At 32.6% G+C, this 23040-nt stretch overlaps 1 protein-coding gene across 2 annotated transcripts in view; it reads right to left on the reverse strand.

Annotated features, from left to right (window-relative positions):
- Positions 1–7351: 7351 nt before the first annotated feature.
- LOC134708410 (caspase-3-like) overlaps positions 7352–23040 on the reverse strand; it is a 32579-nt gene continuing 16890 nt past the window's right edge. Inside the window, exons 2-8 of one of the 2 annotated variants that reach the window (XM_063568924.1) lie at positions 22483–22699; positions 18546–18842; positions 15512–15823; positions 13462–13758; positions 12267–12425; positions 10772–10881; positions 7352–7651 (exon numbers count right to left, since the gene is read on the reverse strand). In XM_063568924.1, the coding sequence (XP_063424994.1) occupies positions 7505–7651; positions 10772–10881; positions 12267–12425; positions 13462–13648 (603 nt within the window). In that variant the 5' untranslated portion in view covers positions 13649–13758; positions 15512–15823; positions 18546–18842; positions 22483–22699 and the 3' untranslated portion in view covers positions 7352–7504. Of the gene's footprint in view, positions 7652–10771; positions 10882–12266; positions 12426–13461; positions 13759–15511; positions 15824–18545; positions 18843–22482; positions 22700–23040 lie in introns of those variants that run through there. The other variant, XM_063568916.1, reaches the window with a different exon arrangement.

Here is a 23040-nt window from a genome sequence, read left to right on the forward strand (position 1 = left end):
CCAAATAGTGTCCCATATATGCTCGATATGGTTCAAATTCGGGGTACCATCGGACCAAGGAAGATGAACCAAATTCCATTCCATTCTACGATTTATTTCTAGCTTTGGCGAGCTCTGCACTACATTAAATATGGACCACTTGATGTCTGTTTGCATGCAAAGGTACCCGAAATGGTCTTATCGCACGATAACCAGTGGCGGTAAGTCGAACTTGAGCAATTCTTGTTTTAAGTGTCCTGTATTGCAACCACTTTCTCTTTAGGATTGTAATGTTTGCAATTGGTTTCCTTCTGAGTAACCTTATTTATGCTTGATAAACCCTAGCATATGTTATAGGGGGTCTTTTTGATCTAGGAAGGTCTGTAACATCGGTTGTTGCCTGATTTGTATTCTCAAAACGACTTATAGTGGAATAGTGATAATCAATAATACGAGCAACTGTCACAGCGACATACCTGCTTCTCTCTGCCGATAATCTGCCATCTTGTTGCATTTGAAGACCGGGGATGACCTAGAAAATCTTACACCCCTACAGCAATTAAACCTATTTGGATATGGGCGGTCTTTAGATAGATAATAAATGTAATAAACAGCTGATGGTGATAATGTAAACAATAACACATGTTGAATAGACAAGAAATAAATGTAAATAAAATATTTTACTGTACACATTATTTACATATCTGATAACCAGATTAAATATATATATAAAAAATAAAAATAAACAATTAAATAAAATTAATCAACTTTCTTTATTTTTTGTCATAACTCCAATTTTGTTTGTCATACAATTTCATATTTTATGTAGTATTTTATAGTTTAGAAAACTGTCATGTCTATCAAAATTGTGGTCACAGATACATGGAGTCTATTTGTCTTTTCCATATATTGTTCCTATAAGAGTAAGATGGAGGTTTATAATTTTTGTTTCCTTTCGTGCTTCTTGGTGCATTTCTCCTTTCAGGATTCCAAATAGATGTAAAGCCTCTGTCCACATTTTCATTCCAGTGACAGACAGCTAAACAGGCTCGTGCATTATAATTTGCATCACTAAACACAATTCTCTTATCCTGAAACATGTTCATTGTATTGTTAAAACTTTCTACATATGATGTATCACGTGCAAGAACGAAATGATCTGGACTTTTGAAAACTACAGATTTATGGATTACACTTAGAAGTAGTTTTTCTGCTATTGCTTTATTGATGGTTGACCTTTTAGGTCCATAATTTACATCCCTTTTACATCTGGAGTCTGGGTGACATTTAGTATGGTTGTTTTTGTAATGTTCCACAACATTAATCAATAGGTCCTTCAGCTCTTTTGGATTTTGTTCGCAATTACGAATTGCCCAATGAAAGTGGGTGGCTACTGAATCTACCTTGTCCTCAAGCTGTTCAGACCACGTTTTACCTTGTAAATATTTAGGTCCAGAGGACACTTTTTTCATTGCACTTTTCACTGCTTTTATTCCATGCCATGAATCATTCTGGTTTACTACTCCAGATTCACGTACCAACTTGTTTATACTCATGTTCCTGTCATGCGAATGAATACCAACTTTAACATCATTATCATCTAAGTACTGGTATATTCTTTGAGTTCCAAGTTTTTCGTGTCTCTGTGATACAAAGTCGTCTGCTTTAGTAATATGTTCGCATTTCAGAACTTTGTGCATTTTCTCGCCTATGGCTACAACACTTGAATCCTTAGCATTTTTCCTCCAGCCATGTCGGGCATCAGTCATAATGTCAATACTTGTTAAGTCTTCATACATGCCAACTTCTTCCATCAATGCAGTCTCAATGCTGTCGTTGTATATTTTCGTCTACAAACCGTTTATATTTATCAAACATGTAACTTTGTTTAGACTTATTGATATGTCCAATATTGGCCCCTGTGAAAATCGGTTGTAATGTACCGGTAACATTCCACTACATTCATATCCGTGAAAGATTCTCGAATTAGCCATATATTCTCCATTTGTCAAATACGGAGATGATGACCAAAGTACAGAGTGATGCTTATCCTTGTCACATGTAAATCTAATCGCGGCTACATGTCCTTTTAGAGTTCGTTTTTTTAATTTAAAGTGACCTGTACAAAATGATGAATGATTTTCGGAAACACTGACCAATTTCTGCAATGAAGGTTCAGCTATCACAAAAAGTTGCTGATCAACATCTTTTTTCTCCACCTGAATATATGTGTTTAAATTCATATTTTCCATTTTGGTCTACACTGTAGGTAGAAATAAATTCATCCAGTACTTTCTCCAAAATGTAAGCATTATTTACAGGGCGGTTCATCTATTTCACTATAATACTTCGTACATGTTGTAGTTCGGAGGACGTGTTTTTCAACAGACTTTCGGCATCCCAATGGGAACAAACTGTGCCCCTCTACTTGCTGACTTGTTTCTTTATTATTATGAGGCTGACTTCATGCAGGAACTTCTTAGGAAGAAAGATAAGAAGTTAGCAATATCCTTTAACTCTACTTTCCGCTATATAGATGACGTTCTTTCACTAAACAATTCAAAATTTGGTGACTATGTGGATCGCATCTATCCCATCGAATTGGAGATAAAGGATACTACAGATACAGTTAAGTCGGCTTCATATCTTGACTTACATCTAGAAATTGACAATGAGGGTTGGTTGAAGACAAAACTTTACGACAAAATAGATGATTTCAGCTTTCCAATTGTGAACTTTCCATTTCTAAGTAGCAACATTCCAGCAGCACCTGCGTACGGGGTATATATCTCCCAATTGATACGATATTCCCGTGCTTGCATTTTCTTAATAGAGGGTTACTGCTCACAAGGAAGCTATTAAACCAAGAGTTCCAAATGGTGAAGTTGAAATCCTCCCTTCGTAAATTGTACGGACGCCATCACGAGTTGGTTGACCGTTATGGAATAACCTTTTCACAAACGATATCGGATATGTTCCTTACGTCGTAACTACAATCCCCGTCCCTTTCATGAATTTGACCTACCGAATTAAACTATTTACCGGATTTGTAATCACATAAGAAACACGACGGGTGCCGCATGTGAAGCAAGATCTGCTTACCCTTCCGGAGCACCTGATATCACCCCTAGTTTTTGGTGGGGTTCGTGATATTTATCTTTAGTTTTCTATGTTGTGTCATGTGTACTGTTGTTTTTCTGTTTGTCTTTTTCATTTTTAGCCATGGCGTTGTCAGTTTGTTTTGATTTACGAGTTTGACTGTCCCTTTGGTATCTTTCGTCCCTCTTTTATCCAATACATCTTTTTTCTTACTATCATCACCAGGTACAGATATTTTAAAACAAGGAGGTCTTTTAGATTCTTTTTCCATCATTTAGGTATAAACAAATTGCACAAAATGGATCTAAGTCCAAGAGGGGAAGTTGATACCTGCATGATGCGTGAGCCTGTATCATCAGGTGTTCTGTAATCTCATATAAAAATGACCTTATATACTTATTGAAATTTATTTTTTTAACTTTCCCTCTATCTTTAAATAAAAAGAATATGAATTATAATTGTAATATTAAGAATTTATGAACTATTTGAAGAAAAAGATAAAAGAACAGAAATAACTAATTAATTTATCCTGTACTGACCCCTAGGTAAAATGCTACATAAAAATAGCTGCAGGAATCTCAGCATGACAGAACCTATTATTTGTCTTTTAAATTGGTTGATTAATTTCTTCATGTAAAAGTTACAGATAAATGTCTGATTTTTATTATGTGTGGGGAATATCAGCTGTTCTATACGGTGGCAGAATGCGGCCATGAAAGAAGTAAAAATTATGTCGTTCCCTCAAGGTACTATGTCGTTCCCTCAAGATTCTATGTCGTTCCCACAAGATAGCTATCTTGTTCCCTCAAGATACTATGTCGTTCCCACAAGATAGTTATCTCGTTCCCTCAACATAGCAATTTCAATACAAAGATAATATGTCGTTCCCTCAAATTACTATGTCGTTCCCTCAAGATGTTATGTTGTTCCCTCAAGATACTATGTCGTTTCCACAAGATAGATATCTCGTTCCCTCAAGATGATATGTCGTTCCCTCAAGATATCATGTCGTTCCCTCAAGATATTATATCGTTCCCTCAAGATACTATGTTTTTCCCTCAAGATGATATGTCGTTCCCTCAAGATGCTATGTTGTTCCCTCAAGATAGTTTTCTCGTTCCCTCAACATACAATGCAGCAATATCAATGCAATTTTAAAACTATGTTGAGGGAACCACAAAGTATCTTGAGGGAACGACATAAAATCTTGAGGGAACAACATAGTATCTTGAGGGAACGATATAATAGATGTCAATCACATAGTTTTATCAACTTGGTTATCTTAAGAGTTGAAAGCTATGAAGATAAAAACATCTGTTTTATTATTTACGAGTCGATATTAATTGATTAAGCTCAACTGGTGAGATTATTTAATGTTAAGTAAGTTCAATTTCAACAAGTTATATCACAACAAAAAAAGAGTGTTTTACTAGTAGTGGCCAATTAACGTTTCAAACTTACCTAACTTCAACAACAAATTTCGGAATTCAAACTATAAATTTGAATGTAATTCATATTGTTGTACGCAACAAAATTATATCTTAACAAAATGGAACATATAAAAAAGAAGATGTGGCATGATTGCCAATCAGAAAACTGTCCACAATGATCCAAAATGACACAGATATTAACAACTATAGGTCACCGTACGGCCTTCAACAATGAGCAAAGCCCATTCCGCAAAGTCAGCTATAACAGGCCCCAATAAGACAATGTACAACAAAAAAAAACGAGAAAACTAACGGCCTTATTTATATAAAAAAAAATGAACGAAAAACAAATATGTAACACATAAACAAACGACAACCACTGAATTACAGGCTCCTGACTTGGGACAGGCACCTACATAAATAATGTGGCGGGGTTAAACATGTTAGCGGGATCCCAACCCTCTCGCTAACCTTGGACAGTGGTATAACAGTACAACATAAGAAAGAACTATAAAAATAAGCTACCAAAGTTGTTTTGTTTATCTGCATCTGATTTTACCTTGACCGATGAAAGCCAGGGGTATATATATATATATATATAAGACGATGTGGTATGATTGCCAGTGAGACAACTATCCACAAAAGACCAAAATGACAGAAACATTAACAGCTATAGGAAACCGTACGGCCTTCAACAATGAGCAAGGCCCAAACCACTTAGTCAGCTATTAAAGGCCCCGATAAGACAATGTAAAACAATTCAAACGAAAAAACTAACGCCTTGTTTATGTAAAAAAAATGAACGAAAAACAAATATGTAACACATAAAACAAACGACAACCACTGAATTACAGGCTCCTGACTTGGGACAGGCACATACATAAATAATGTGGCGGGGATACACATGTTGGCGGGATCCCAACCCTCCTAACCTGGGACAGTAGTATAATAGTATAACATAAGTACGAACTATACAAATCAGTTGAAAAAGGCTTAACTCATAAGATAGACAAAAAATACAAGTGGACGTGGCCGGGTACTTATACATCCTGACACAAAAAGACATAATGAACAGATCTGAGAGTACTCGCAGTTATCTGGCAGCTAGTTCAAAGCCACTAACAACTAATAAAAAAATAATGCATCTAAAACTAAACAATCAATCCGTACATATCCAACATCCAATGGATTAAGTGTAACGACGTCATAAACAGCCAGAGAAAAACATGACCCTGTGCAATGCCAAGTTACAGGTATTGACAGATTGTAGATCCATGAATATGTATATGTATATAACATAGGAGTAATATTTAGTTAGCTTTTAATCTACTGATAACAAAAACAATATTCATACCAATAAAAACAATACTCAATGATCTTATTACAGTGTTTAATAGGTATCTTTTAGAATAAGTTTATTTAAAGGAGCGACAAAGTTACATGGATCATTTCTAAATTTTCGGGCACGGTTAACAACATTTTCGTAAAAATGAGGATGTGCTATCCCGTTTGAAATAAGTTTTCTACAGGTACAACAGAACTTCAAAACCAAATCTTTATATCTATGGAAAATTTAGTAAAGGTTTTAAGTAATTTATGGTAACGATATCCCTGGTTTAATAATTTACCAGTATTACATAGGTTGTGTTTGTTAAAATCAAAAACGTCACAACAGACACGGGCATAACGAACAAGTTGTGAAATATAAACACCGTAATATGGTGCCAAAGGAACATCACCATCTAAAAATGGAAAATTAACAATCGGGAACGAAACATCGTCTCTTTTGTCGTAAATGTTAGTGTGTAGTTTGTTTGTCTAGCAAAATATTGTTTTTTTTTTTTTTAATCGTATTGTAAATATTTCTGCCACTGCTGTTAGGCGTTTCGTCCCGATGATATCACCAGCCAAGTGTTGACATGAATATGCATTATACGATAATTTAAAAAAAATCCCGTTACAAAACTTTGAAATTTTGAAATCACTCAAGAAATTTTATGGTCGCCATCATGGGCTGATTGGCCATTACGACAAAAGTGTGTCAGAAATCATATCTGATATTCTTCCTCAGTTTTAATAACCTTCCATCAATACCGAACTTAACAAAGAAATAACACGACGGGTGCCGTAAACGGTGCAGGAAATGCTTACCCTTCCAGAGCACCTGATTTCACTCCCGGTTTTTAGTGGAGTTCGTGTTGTTTCTTTATTATTATTTATAACTGTTGATGCAAATGTTCTTTTGTTTTGTGAGTCTGTGTTTACTACTTGGTTTTGATTGTTAATGTCTTTTGAAAAACTAAGGATTTTCTTATCCCAGGAATTGATTATTTTAGAAGTATTTGGCACAACATTTTGGAATTTTGGGTCTTTAATGCTCTTAAACTGTGTTCTTGTTTTAATTTATAATTATTTGGATTTGAGCGTCACTTATGAGTATTAAGTAGACGAAACGCGCGTCTGGCGTATTAAATCATAATATTGGTACCTTTGATAACTTGTTAATACTAAAATAGCTACATACTAAATAATATTGTTAGACAGTTCATATATTTAAAGATGTTTTAGTTTTAATTTGTATTAACAAAAAAGATGATTAGTGCAAAATTTTAAAAACAACATCTATGATTGAAATATTATTATAACTTAAGATCGTTCGGTGCGAATCAACAGTTAGCGCTTTAAAGTATCTACAATTAAGTGAAACTTACAAACCCCTGAAAAAAATATCAAAACAATATTAAAAGCAATACTAAAATAAAGAAGACAAAACAAAACGCAACACTATTACAAAAATAAAACAAAACAAAACAAACAAACAAACAAACAAAAACAAGAATATAACAGTTGGAACAAAACAAAATTATTTTTTTATTAAATTTTTTTTTCAATATAACTACATTTATTTATATAAGATTGATTATATGCATGTGATAACTAGCAAACTAAAATGAATATTATTATTTGTTTGTTATTTGCTTCCAAATTACTCTCCATTAATAAAGATTGTTATTTTTGAATTCTTGCGGTGGGTTGCCATAGACGCCTGGGAAAAAGAACACCTTTTTTCTTAAACTTGATTTCACCTCAGCAACGGTCTTGTCATTCGACGATGTACATCCTGTTCCAACTAATCTGTTCACCTATAATTAAAATACACATCTATATTCTGGAATTGAAACATTATATAAACAGTAGATTTTAAATTCCCTAAAATGAAAAAATTGCAAACTATTTTTATATTCTGTTAATTTGATCGCCAAACAAAAATATTTTTATATGATGTTATTGCAACAATATTGCTTATATTCATAAAGATGTATTAATAAACAGTTTTTATTGAAATTAAAATTCATGTATAGTTTCTGAACACTTAAAAAAATACAAACAGAAATGAGATCTTTCCTAAACATGATATCTAAATAGACATTTCAAGGTTAATTGAAACTTCAGTAAAATACACATACCTTTTCTGATACGTATTTTATGATTTTATAGAAAAACAGAAGATGTTGTATGATTGCCATTGAGACAACCCTCTACCCCATGCCAGAGAATTCAACAACTATAGACCACTGTAAGGCCTTCAACACTGTGGAAAATCCCACACCGCAATAAAAAGACCAACTTAATACAGTAGGTACGTTATAATAATAATTATGAATTATACGATACAGATATGAATTTCAAAAATAACAAAACAGGATATCAAAAACCTTCTTAGGTCAATTCAATGTGTTAAATTTGTAATTTATCAAAACCACTATTGTCACAAAACTTTATTAGCGAGAAATTGTGAGAAATAACACATTTGGAAATAGTTTAAAAGAACAATGTTGAATCACAGTAAAACGAACCAGGTCGATGCTTTGATGCTCATACCTGGATCTACTTCTTCAAGGTACCCTTTTTTGAGGATCTATCAATCTAGAGATATGCAAAAACTAAGGCTATTGTTCATTTTCATATTACGGATATGCACATGTTGTTTAGAGCAAGTATAAAGATGGAAAAATTTGCTAGATACTTCATACGTTTTTTTGGTAATTGTAACAGCAATTATATCAGATTTCTGAACCTTTGTTGAACGATAAAAAAAAATCGATACAAATATTGTTACCCTATCATTATTTTACCTCATACAGTTAGAACCAACAACAGTTAACCGATGTTGAAATTTCATAAATTCATTCAACCTATTGTACAAATCAAAACTATAACAAAACAAGGGATAAGAGCATTATAACGAAATGGAGTAGGACATAGTGCGTCGACAAATGAAGTAATGTTCCCTGCTATGCTTTCGTCACCAGTGCTTATTCAAACTTTCTCAAACAAATCACGGCAGAAAATAGGATTCAATCTGTAAATGTTAATAACAAGCGTCTTTTCCGGTGTCTCTAATTTCAAGATGATACAAACACGTCGTTTGTGAAATAGCTATATATCAATCTTATTGGTCAATCAGATTTTTTTTATGGGGAATGTATAATAATTTTATGTTAATTTAGTTATTCTTTCTCATGTTCTTGTCAGGAATACTGCTCTGTTAATGAAATCTGTCAAATTAAAACATATCCACGTGCGTAAAATACCAGTCGAGATAAACATCTGTATTAGCCATATGATTGTGTCTACTGAGAAATGAGAAGTTGACTATTGATAAGTACAATCGTCACGTTCGTCATAGATGCAAGTTTGAAGTCATCCATCTGAGGCGATATTAAGAAAACACTTCTAAAAGAATAGTGACCTCTATTTTTGGAACTATCCAAATTGTCATCAATAGTGGAATATTAGAGATCCAAATATTCACTTTAACGTGTGTTATAGAGTGACATAAAACAAGATATATAGAATAAGTCATATGTTATTCCATTTTTTTGATAATATTGTATAATGTTTTGCTATTCTGACTTTGGATTGAATGTTAAACAAATATCAACCTTTGATTTACAATGCCGTTTACGTAAACCCCAACACAATAATTTAAAAGGCCACTTTTATAGTAGAAAGAATTGTAAACATTACAAACGTATTACATGTATAAGGTACTTGTATGATTTAGTCACTCAGATGGGATTTTTTTTTTTATATAATAAAGATTAATTCCACAATAAAACAGAAAACAGTTAAGAACGTTTCATAACTTGATCTACATCTTCTGCTTGTGTTTCTTCTCATGCAAACTGACAAATTGACATGATAGTTTTTCCCTTTAAAGGTTAACGGACCCAGTGTGGATCTAGTTTACTGTTATTGATTATCTGTGTAACATATGACAATGGATACGTTCCATTTGTCACCTCAGTCCCGTCCCCTTTTCCTCTATTCTGATATAACCAACTTGTCACTGGCAGACGGTTTCTTGTATTGAGTTAAGAGACAGATGTCACAAGAAGACAAGGAACTCTTCCGGAGCACCTAAGTTAACCGGAGTTTGGTTGGATTCGGGTTGCTCAATAGTTCGTGTTCCTTTGGCAATGGTTTTATATGTTATTACTAGATAATAATTTTTATGTCCCTTTGTATCTTCTGCCTGTTGCTATATGCTTTGTTAACAACCCTAAGTAAGCAACTTAAAAAAAAATCTTGTTTTGCAACTTCTTCTTAATTCAAATGTACTACGGTATTTTTTTGTAAAGTATCTTTGAGCACCATGTGTTTTTTTGTACCCCTATTTGTGACATTTTGTTCAAGCATCATTGTCTATATAACGGAAATTGATGCGACTGTCGTATAAGTGACAGGTTTAGCGCTACAAATCTAGGTTCAATACACATTGTTCTATGTTTTAAAATACCTGTACCAAGTGCGGATATGCTAGTTGTTGTCCATTCGTTTAATGTGTTTTGTCAATTGATTTTGCTATTTGATTAGGAATTTTCCGTTTTGAATTTGTCCTCGAAGTTCAGTATTTTTGTGATGTATCTATATTTTGCATCATTCAAATATTCCACAAATTTACCTACCCTGCATTGTTTTGTTTTCAAATATAAGAAATGGATATTTTGTTATGTATTAAATTCAATCATCTCTTGTATAGAATCGCTGTATATTTTCAGACACTTAACCGTTGTTAATAACTGAATGCCTTTTTGAATTTCATAATTATAGCTTTATTGGTGTTTCTTTGATGTAAACCAAACATGCACAGAGTACAGCCCTGGTAATGTTGAAGGGACGTTCATTCATTTCATATAAATTGGTTCTATTGTTATTTACTTGCAGTTTGAATAATATTAAATGCATGCTGAACATACCCTGAGAAGTAAATGTTGTAATTCATCTTCATGTGCATGGTATTTAAAAGCCCAAACAATGGCATTTATAAACCAAGAACCGTTATGAGTATGCCGCCAAGCTTGAGAACCTGCATAATAATAAAAATATATTAAGTATAAACGTCTATGATGATTGCATCTTAAGATGGAGTGATGAAACTTAATTCAGAACAAATTGAAGCTCTCTTCCCAAAAACGACCCACACAACCAATGTGTAATAATAAGGAAATTGTTATGAATCCATTTCAAGCTGAAGGAAGTATCTACAGTCAAACCTGCTATAAAGCACATCTGTTACATGTAAACAAAACCTCGTCTGTTTTGATCAATTACCAGAAAATAATTTCCCGCTACAGCAAAACCTATGCTTGTAAATAATAATTCAAATATCATATCTGCCGTACAATCAGTTTGTCACTGGTGAATGCTAGAATTGTACTATGGTCTTGAACAGCGTGGTATAAACGATGTATAGTCGTAGTGGAAGCGTTGTTGGGTCGTGGTGAGAACGTAATGGTCGTAGTGAGGTCGTAATGATGTCGTTGTGAGATCGTAGCGCAGTATCTCCGAATACAATCACGCGTTTGCTACGTTCTCACTACGTTGGTATTGTGAATTTTGCGATCTCACCACGACATTTCTACACACTTACTACGACCTGATTTCGCCACGACCACACCACGATTGTTTTCAACATATTCAAAGTTTGCCATCTTGAAGACCTAACCACGACCGTGACACGACCTTACTTCGATCTACACGATCGCAGTACTATCGTCAAAATTAAAAAAGGTATTTACAATATCAGTAGTGCATTCGTGGCCTGGTGGGACGTACTGCGGTATTAGAAAACATCACTTTTTTTACTCATAAAGTAAATGAATAATAAGGAAATCGTAATACAATAATGAAAATAATCATTTGAAAAAAAACCAAAATGTAACGTTCATCATATGCAGAGGATATGAAGACAACTAATTGTCTTTATCAAAACCTTAGGTAAACGTCTTATAAAGCATATGATAAAAAAAAGAGGGAAATGTAAACATTCTTATTTGTAGGGAACAATTAGGACGCATATATAAAGAATAAATCACGCCATAAAGAAATCAAATGATTTTTTTACATAATGATCAATCATGACAAATTAAAAAAAGTATTAACAATATCAGTTTTTGTCAGAAAGGATATTTGTCATAAGTTTATAGAACAGGGCCTTGTCAGACAATCGGCGGAAGCTTAAGTTTACATTTAACACACTAAAGTTCGAATCTTGTTGGTTTTAACGTACGGTAGTAGCTATGACATGATTGTTTTCAAGATTCCACCTAATTCACAATTGTACTTAGAATAAGATGAGGATTGTCTTCTTCAGGAGAATGACAACATTTTTGGTGTCATTTATCACATTGATAATATGAACATCTGTTGGTTTTTTTATATACTAATCGGATGTTAAAGAGTATCATTTACCTTCAGGTGTAGCATATGCAATTAAGAAATCTGCAGAAGTGTGATCAGGGATTGAACATTTAGGTGATTTTTCGTCAGCGTTTTTTTGTTGATAAAGTTTGGAATCCGACTCATAACGTGGTCCTATGGCATTTGTTTCTGTGATATCATCCTCTGCGTCTGAATTAAAAAAACCCACATTATACCACATTTATTTAAATTTTCTTTTTGACATACCAGTTTCAAATAAAGGTGACCTTGAACTTTGAATCCTGGTTTCTATGAAGAGTTTATTCATAACCTATAATATTGCACATGGTCCACAATTTTAATCCGATTTTTTTTCTTCACAATCATGGAATGAAGACGGGAATTTGAGCTGCTTCTAGGGAAGTTTAGTCGACACTGCAGTAAAGATAACCTTAATTGACCAACCAAGTCATAATGGCCAATAAAACATTTTAAACCTATTTTTTTTTCGAAACTATTAATCATATATGGGATTTTATCATATATACTCAGTGATATCGTCAGCACGAAACATAATATGTTCGTATTAATTACGGAACTTAAAATTTTCAATAATTACAAAATTACTGGCTATTGGTCAGATGGTATCATTGGAGGTTGATAACAAATTTGTTTTAAGCACCAGCGTGATTCTTATATGTCCCACTTATACATGTAGTTGTCACAACCTCGTCCGCCTTATCTGATTTTGCTTTCCGTTTTTTTTTATAATTTATAATCTTTGATTTCTGCACGGCATTAGATACAACTTGGCAACGGCGAACCTAAGATGCATAATAATAACAAAAAAATACCGCTGACAATATACAGGAACAATAATCTGTAAATATTTAAGACATCAAAGGAGTTTGAATAAAATGTCAACAGTGCCAGAAGGATGTAGACGATTAGAATACCATAGTTACTAATTTCTTCGAATTTGAAAGGATGAAATATGATAAGAGAAAATATTTGGACTCTGAAATGACAAAAAAATAATATTATCATTTAGCTTTTTAAAGATATGGCAACATATACCACTAGCAACGACGATAAGTAGATTTATAGAAATAACAAAATATACAGGAATAATCATCTGAACCATACCAATACCGAAGTAATCGTTACTAGGCAGATAGCACATCAGCAGCAATACCAACCAAGACGCGAATAAACGAATGATAAAATAATTCTTAATCATGCGTACCGTGTTTTACATCCACTTCAGTAATGTTACTTGAGTACTTGGATTCATATTTCACAATACATCTGTACTTTCCTACATCAGAGATTCCAACATTCTTTACGATGAGTATTCTTTTTTTTCCATCGTGTTTTAAGAAATATTTGTTGTTGTTTTCCCTGATTTTACGTTTAACGTCTCCAGTATCCATTTCCCAAAACACTTTTTGTATTGATTTTTTAGTTTTGACAAAACATTCGATTTCCACCTGTCCACCAGGCTTAACTTTGTTAATAGTTTTCTCTATTGAAGCTATCTCAACTAAAATTAAATAATGTAAAACTTTTTATTTATTGTTTTCAATTTGATTTCATCAATTAAAGGGCAATCGCAACTTAAAAGTTTTGGGGCAAGGTATGACGATTGAAAATCATATCGAAGTTTTGATGTGCTTTACCTGACACAGCATTATCATATAAGTTCCAAAAACAGGTGCCCTCTAAATGCAAAAACTATAGCAATTAAAGACCTAAATAGAGTATAAAAACCGTAATCAGTGACAAAAGGATGTGGAAGATTATAATATCATAGTTACACATGTCTATGAGTTTGAAAGGTTGAATGTGATAAGAGCTACTATTTGGACCCTGATATGTCAAAATAGCATTATTATTCAGGTTTTTCAAAGTTATGTTTCTTGTATTGATACTTGACAGGCTGATTTAATCTTGAACTGTTTGTGCATTTGTACTGTAAATCGTGCGAATATACATGTTTGACCTAATATGAGCTGAAGACATATAGTTTTGGTGAATATAGATATGCGCAGCCTTGTCCAAAAAGACATTTTATTGAGCCTATGCAAATAAGTAACACATATACAAATAAAAAAAAAAAACTTAAAATACGAAAGACTTTTTACGTGATTTTTAATTCTACTTTTTTAACAGTCCGCACAAATTTAAGCACTACCTAAACTTTCACTGGCAAGATTTGTTCAACTATTGCGAAATAGTTATAACTGTTTGGTGTTATGAATTGCATTTAACAAACAATAAGACAATGTATTACAACCAAAATGATTTAACTCCAAGCAAGCAACTTTGTATTAAAGGTCACCTGCACTTTTACAAATACACTGTTTCGATATTTTTAAATCATCTTCCTATATTGTCTCGCGTACAGGTGTAATTTGACCTTCACCAAGTCACTGTGTAATATGGCAAGACGTAAGTTATCTGTGGCTGACAGTTGCAAAGCAACTGGCATGTAAAATGTCGGTAGAAGCACTAAAAGCATTTGTAATCATTTCAATGTTAATCACACCGTCATTTTCAGACTTTTACTTTGTCACACAGGTACTGTAAATGATAGACCAGGGCCGGAAGACCCCGTTTGACATACAGGAATTTGTTGCTCAGAACCATTGTAGTTCCTCATTTCAATAATAATTTACATGCGTCAAGACCTTTGTTCATGGACAACAACGCTAAACCACATAGGGCAAGGATGTAACCAAGTACAAATGCAAAAAGGCATTGACACTATATTTTGGCCTTCCATGTCCTCAGACATGAACCCTACGCAAAAAATATCGGGTGATTAAAGAGTGGCTAATGTTGATGAATGGAAAAGAATCCCTCAACTAAAGTTCAGAAAGCTTGTACAGAGTTATGGAACTGTACCGGATGAGAGGTGGTTACACATCATATTGACACAAATATTGACAGTAAATTCGCCAAACATATCGAATCTTATTTGTAAAGAATTTGAATGATATCGAGTGATTAATTGTTGTAATTTGCACTATTTCTACGAACGCAAAAATTAAATCAATAGAACCTCCATAAGTGACCTAACTTAAGTTATGGTTTGTTTATGGTATGTGTTAGTAACATTGCTTCTTAAATGTTTCTCTTTTTCTGAGAAATAACTATTTTTTTTCTAAATAAAAAAAAAGCTATGCTATAACAATTGGTTGAGCTTAACTTTTGGCGGACGGTATAAATCGAATTTAAACAATGATAATGCCTTTTTTTTCAAATTGAAAGGATGACCCATTACTGACACTTACCGTCTTGAATATCTACGTCCACTTCAGTAAAGTTACTTTGGTCATTTGATCCATCGTCATAATTGACAATGCACCTGTACTTTCCTTTGTCCCTGGCTACAACATTCTTTATTATGAGTTTGCAAACGCCTTAGTCCCTCTCTATGGAATGTTTGTCGAAGCTGGGTCTATTTTTGATAGGATATATATCTCCTTCTTTTTCCCAAATAACGTCTTTAACTGTTTTGTCAGGTTTGATCATACATTCGATTTCAATCTGACTAGTACCAGGCTCAACTGGGTAAATACTTTTCTTTATTGAAGCTTTTTTAACTGGAATTTAATTTAACAAAATGAAATTTAAAATTATTGTCATCTTATTTATGTCAATTGTATGTAGGCATTCCAATAAACATTCGCAAACCAAAAATAAATCTTTTTCATATTATGTCAGGAACAAACCATATTTTCAGTTTTATAAACATATCATGAGGCATATTAAAGTGACGCAATATCGAATATTTTGTGATATTTTATCTGTCACTTTAAGTTGTAATAATGTTCGACGGACAATATGAATAAAGCTGCATAACGCATGTTGTGATGAGTAAGCTATTAAATAGAAAATAATAGTGCATTGACTTGACATATCAACGATATAAGTATCAGGCTTAGAAACGGAAAATGCGAGGCCCTGTCGAGCTTTTTCTCAGTTTCGGGCCGAATCATAACATCTTTGATATGTCAAGTCAACGCACTATCATTGTGTATATACTGCAATATAACAAGAAAACATTTTCAATTGTTGTTTTAATAATATAATGTTATTATTTGATTTAAATATTGGAATACTTCCCCATAATATAAAAAGGTTTCATATCATGCAGGCGGAAAAATATACAACACAGTTAAATGAACATTACCTGTTGAAACCCGCAATCGATGGTGAACGCATTTGTTTGAGTATGGACTTAAATATCCACAATAAACATAAAACATAATGATTTATAGTTTGCAAACCAAACATATTAACAAGTGAAATATGCTTGTTTTTTAAATTGCAAAAGAATAAGTTTCAGTCGTTTTATACATTGGAAACAAGAACAGGTTGATAAGGTCGTATGCATAATTAATTGTAATTTCGCTAATTTCTATTTAAATATTCATGAGGAAAAATGATATCGGGCCAGTGACTGTATATGGCATAGACATATACGGTCAACACATTTTGGCTGCTTAAATAGAACGAGTGAAGTGTAAACCACGATATAGATTTCTGTACCCAAATTTCTCACATTTTTACATATTATGTATGTTTGTTTTGTTCACACAAAAAGTAAAATAACAAAAATACCGAACTTCAGTGGTTTATCTATTTATTAAACCAGTTTTAATCCACCTTTTCTACATGAAATCCTTGTACCAAGTCGGAAATATTACAGTTATTTTCCATCGTTTGATCGTTTTTATTTTGCAATTTAATAATGGACATTCCGTTTTGAATTTCCTTTGGAGTTCGGTATTCTTTTTATTTTACCTTTTCCTCCAACTTTAGAATAAAATAACACGAACGATGTACAAATATAAACTCAATAAGAATGGACCTTAGGAATATCATCGTCCAAAAACGCTAGGTTAGCAAAAGGGAACGTTTTTTCCGTGGTAAATTTAGTATCAAAGTTTCTTGTTTATACATGTAAATTGTGTATACTTATCTTAATCAAGAACAGGACAATGAAAAACTTAAGCAAAACAAAAAATTAAAAAGTAATGAATTTATTTCACTGTGACAGGTTAATATGTTTGGAATTGTCATTTAAAGTATTTGATATCGATATATATACAATGTCAACTTTTTGAGATCACTTAACTACGGAACTTTTAAAAATTTTGTTTGAATTCCTATGGTTTGTTTTATAAAACCCGCCTGTTGGGCAGTAAACATGCGCAAGGTAAGCTTATACTATGTCTTACAAAAACCAAATATCACAATCGCACACTTTTAGTAGTATTTGACAATGTAATACATTTGTAATATCATGAAATTCCTGCAGAATATAATTTAAAACTCGAAAACAATTAAAGAGTTACGTCCATGTACATTTACCATAAACGTTTGTCATTCTGATCTACAAAAAAGAAGATTTTGTCGATTGCTGTGCAACTTTAAAGTTAATTGTTTTGAAAAATCATTGTCTTAATGAGACTTGAAATTTGTAATTTTCATGAGATTACTTTTTTGATTTCACGAGGATATACAAAAACGAAGAATAAGTGAATGCTAAACATGTTTCATTCAGAAAAACAACATTTCAATCTCATTCTTAAATTGGAGGTTTTGTTAATTTTCAAATTGTCAGTTAACAGCACAAACAGTACTCCAAATGCATCATTTCACGAAGAACGACAAACATCTTGTCATTTGTGGGAAATAAATTTAAAAAAAATGACTCTCTGCTTATCAATAGTATATGAACTAGCAGTCAGCACAATATAAGGATTCTAGCTGAAAGCTGGAGAAGGAGTTACCCTGACAAAAATGTACCAACATAGTATTACATAATTTTATACAAATATGACAGAATTCAGCAACATGTCATTTGTGGAACATTGAAAGAAAATCGAAATTCTGATAATATAGCTTTAGTAAATGTTCTAACTAACATTATGGGTTAAAAACTGGAGGAGAGTTAGCAAGACAAATATTTTGGATCTTGCAGAAGAGAAAGATCTTATATTTGAAATTTAAATAAACATGATAAAGGAAGCCTTGTATTTAGATCAATTCAAAAGTTGTCTTCTCTGCGTAAGCCTCCAAGTATTGTCAAGAATTAAAAAAAAAACCAGCCTAAATTATATGTTGATGGATTTTGTAAATTTCCTGCTCTCTTTGGATTTTCCAGTATAGTTTTTAAACAGTATGGAAAAGAGCGGTATATAAATGTAATTGAGTGGCAAAAGATACTAAATGGACATTCAAGCTCATAAATAAAAACATAAGCTGACAATTCCATTGCAAAAAAAACCTGACAAACAGACAAACAATAGTAATTACCGTCTTCAATATCCAGTTTTATTTCAGATTGATTAGTTCGATACTCGAATTCATAGTTGACAATACAATGGTACTTTCCTTTATCACCGTCTTCGACATTATAAACTTTGAGGCTTTTCACGCTTTCTGTGTCTCCTTTCTTATATTTGTTGAGACTAGTCTCCACTTTGATACATTCTGCATTCTTTATCCAAGACACGTCTAGTATTTTCTTGTCAGTGTTGACAAAGCATTCAATTTCAAACTCCCCATGATGCTTGACTACGTGACTTGTTTTCTTTATAGAAGCACTTTCCACTGGAATTAAATATAATCAAATAAAATTTTTACATGAATGTTGTATGATACCGGCAATTTGTTTTCAATATAAAGTATATACATCACCAGTGTTAATTGATTCGGGAAGAAATGAACGTCTTACAAATTATCAAAAGACAATAAAGATAACTGATTTTGAATGGCGGTTTAGTTTTTAAAAAAGAAGAAATGTTTTCTTTCTGAATTAAAGCCTCCATAAATCTGACATCAATGGAAACACATGCTGGTGACCTTTATTTTATGAAACTGGAACATAATGTATTAATATAAAATATTAATATGGTCAGTGTTGATTGATGCAAGCACTAAGATAGCAAGAGTACTCATTTTAATTTCGGATCAACATTTTGAATTAAAAGAAGAAAAATAAGCACTGATTTAAAACCGAACAGATGTGTTTAGTAACTACATTCACTTACATACAGACTGATTTTGTTTTTCAAATCAAAGTGTTATGCGTAGTGTTAATGTTTACCGAGAAACAAGTAAATGTTAAGACATTTTACAATCGATACAAAGTGGTCTTGATGAAAAGATAACTTAGTTCGGAGCAGACCAGACTTAAAGTTAATCCTAGAACGTGTCTTGTTAATTGGAGGTGTCCGGTCGAAATTGATTTAGGGCTGACTTGTATCAAGTTAATTCTAAGTAATTAAAAAAGTCTGAGGGCCAATTGCAAGTTTGCTTTTATATCAACTTGACTTTCATTGGTTTTATAGGTCGGAGCAGTCATTAAACTTTTTTAAATTTTTTTCCCTTGCTTTATACTTTAACCTAATCATCAAAAAAATTAATCCTGAATAATTAGGTCTGTTTCCTTGTTTCCTTCGGATTTTGCCCAAAGTGGAAAACAGACTGTCAAAGATTAGACGAGTTTCCTTTCAAATATCTTGAAATTGATTGGTCTCCAAAATTCTCCACAAACCTCTGTATGTATTAGAGAATTGATAAGAAGTAGTGGATTCGTAAACGATAATCAACGAGCGACTTTAGTCGCGAGTTGATTATGTATTTGCTTTCCAAATTGGACATTACAGCAACTGTGATTACGGGTGTCATTCGGTTTATCGAGAAACATGATCGTGACAGAATATATAACGGTGGTCAAGCATTGCAAGACAATCGTGAAAGTTCTGGTACGGGATCGTGAAAGAAATCTAATCGAGAAAATATATGAAATATCAGTAAAAAATTTAATTTTATGAATTACATGGACAAATTTTCAACAAAATAAAACTGTCTCTTAAAATGGTTCAACATTATGATCAGCATGTTAGAAAATCCAGTTTTAAAAGTACATAGTTTTTACAAAACAATAAAAACCAGATTCCTCCTCGACATTTTAATGACATTAAAAATGTAAACAAACATGATTTTTTTTCACAAATTCGAATAACATTAACTACTTCTCCGAAAAGGGGCATTCTATTGAATGTATCAAATAGTTCTCATACATGTAGGTATTTTGTATAAACATAATCTGAAATTTGATAAAAAAAAATATTTCCACAAAAAGGATATTACTGATCGTGAAAAATCACGTACCGTATTTTGAAGATTTAATACCAAGTAAAAAACAATTAACTTGCTGCAAAGATGGTAAACCACAAGATGAAGTGCTAAATATTTTACACTATATCCGGATTTCGACAAGTAATGTCTCTTCAGTGATGTTAGGGATCGAAAACAAAATAATTTTGTATATTGTCGAAACGTATAAAATTTATTTGTATGAGCTTTAGAAACAGGACGAAAAGCAATGCTCGCCGAGCTTTTTCGTCCTGTTTCGTCGTGAGTTGAATTGTGTACGTATATTGTTGTTATCCTGCGATTTACACCCAGCACTTGAAACTTTTTAACAAATTATTATTTGTGCATTTTTGAACAATCATGAAAGTTATGTTATTTTTATAATAGTTGGCAGATTGCATAATTAAGCTTTTTATTGTCATGTGAAGTACTCACTTATCACGAATTACAGGATAACTATTTTTTGTTTACTGGACCCTATAATCTACATGTCCGTCAGACAACATTCACCTGACCTCGACTGTGCCTCATTTAATGGATAAATGTTTATGTGTGTGGTCATGTCCGTATCGTTAATTTGTTACATTGTAAGCTAAAGATTAAATGTGTAATGTTCATTTTACTAGGTTTGGCCTTTTGCTTAAATACCTGTATACTATCGGACCACAATATTTGATGTTTGATGTAAATGTTTGTCTGCATGTTTCATATCTGACGTCAATTATATTTGATATATTGAATGATAGTAAGATGTCTATATCTGGCTGTCAGTCAGGATTCATATACTTTTTACGTTATATTCCGAATTAAGTAATTAATTAAGACACTGTATGCATCGGAACACCTATATTTATATAAGTTTTTGGTTGATTGTTATTTTTTTGGTTTAAACGTTACATTCCCATATTATTGGCTAAAGAGTGGTAGTTTGCATGAATTGTACTAGACCGATTCTGAAAGCTAATTTTTTCACACTGATTTAGACACGTTTTTTATGTTGATTTTTAACTTTCGAGGTAAAGAGTTAAATTTAAAAAAAAGGATAGCTTTAATGTTCGTTCTTATCAAAACAGTTACAGTCTTCAACCAGTTGCAGGTATATCGAGTGGTAAAAAACAAAATGATTTTTGATTATCAAGTTTGATTACGTTTTATCTTTCACGATCAAAATAATGCGTTGCCTGATCTTTCACGATCAAGTTTTCTAACAAAAAAACAAAAATTAAGGTTTTCATAAACAAATGAACGGTTTTAAGAGAAAAGCATACTTTTTTTACTGTACTATCGGACACACCGAAGATTAAATTTCAAAAAATATCATGATATATTAAAATATGCCCATTATAGGTACAAAAAGCGTGTTTTTTTTTATTAATTCCATAGACATGCATTATGCCTTTTGTGTTTTTCATAAAGTACTGAATATTTTCTTTATCTATTACACAGTAATGTTGAGGAAGTTAAATCCTTTTGACAGACATATTTTTTTGTTCGGATTTGTTCCGCGTTTTAAAAAATCTAAGGTTCTAAGGTAGAATTTGCATTTTATTAAATTACCGATCCGGTACCAAAGCTTTCATGATCGACTCGCAATACTTGACCACCGTTAGATACACCTTACAATCCCCTTAAGTGTGCAGCTGGGCAAAAAGTGTATTCTATATATGTATGTTCTAACAAATACATAAACATTTGATCGGTATCTTTGTCAATATACTTTCAACTACATCAACCTTTTTGTCTCCGTCTATGTATGCCTCTTTGAATTTTTTAGTCAGTTGTGCTGTATGTCTGTGGGGTATGTTTTGCACAGTTCTGGCTGCTGGATCCCAATTATTCTTTTCGAATTTGCCTTGGAATTCTTTTTCAAAATGATCCATAAAGAATGATTTTAAAAACTGCATAAAGAGAATGAGAACTAAAGGTGTCAAAGCGAAATACGTAATTCCTTAATCATTAATGTAGTATTTTGAACGGTATTTTCAAACGTACACATTTTCGTTATGTTCCATGTATTAGATATGCAACCACTTTACGTCCAGAAGGTAAATATCAATATTTTAGTTAAAGCAACATTTCATTTTCTTACCAGAACGACAAGCCTGAACAAAAACCAGCCTTGGTTTTCCATATAGTGTTGAACAATTATCAGATGAAAAATAGTCGGTTAATGTTTTCAGCTCAACTGGCATGCGATCAACTCCATACACTCTTGTTCCACCACCGTGACTCAATATTATCAAAATAACACAGTCTGTGTCGTCTTTCAACGCTCCAGCCTCACTGCATAGGTAATTTTTCATTTCCTGACATGAAAAAAAAAATCGTTCAAACATTAAATCTGAAGCCATTGTATACGGCTGCCTTTTTTGTCAAATAGAAAATATAAATATTGCGGCAGGTACACAACACAATGTACACTGACACTTCAATTAGCTGGTATGCTTTTATGTTGATTTATTAATGAGTAATGAATATGTCACTGATAATTTATTGTAATATTTCACCAATACAATCAAGTCAAATAATTTCTTACCGAGTTGGATATTTGTTAAAACTAATTTGCCTTTCAAAAACGATTCATTAACATATACCTGAACGTCCCCATTGACCATACGTACCTAAATAGACATTTAGTTGTATAATG

Source organism: Mytilus trossulus, chromosome 1 (assembly GCF_036588685.1).
Source record: "Mytilus trossulus isolate FHL-02 chromosome 1, PNRI_Mtr1.1.1.hap1, whole genome shotgun sequence".
In the NCBI taxonomy this organism is placed as follows: domain Eukaryota; kingdom Metazoa; phylum Mollusca; class Bivalvia; order Mytilida; family Mytilidae; genus Mytilus; species Mytilus trossulus.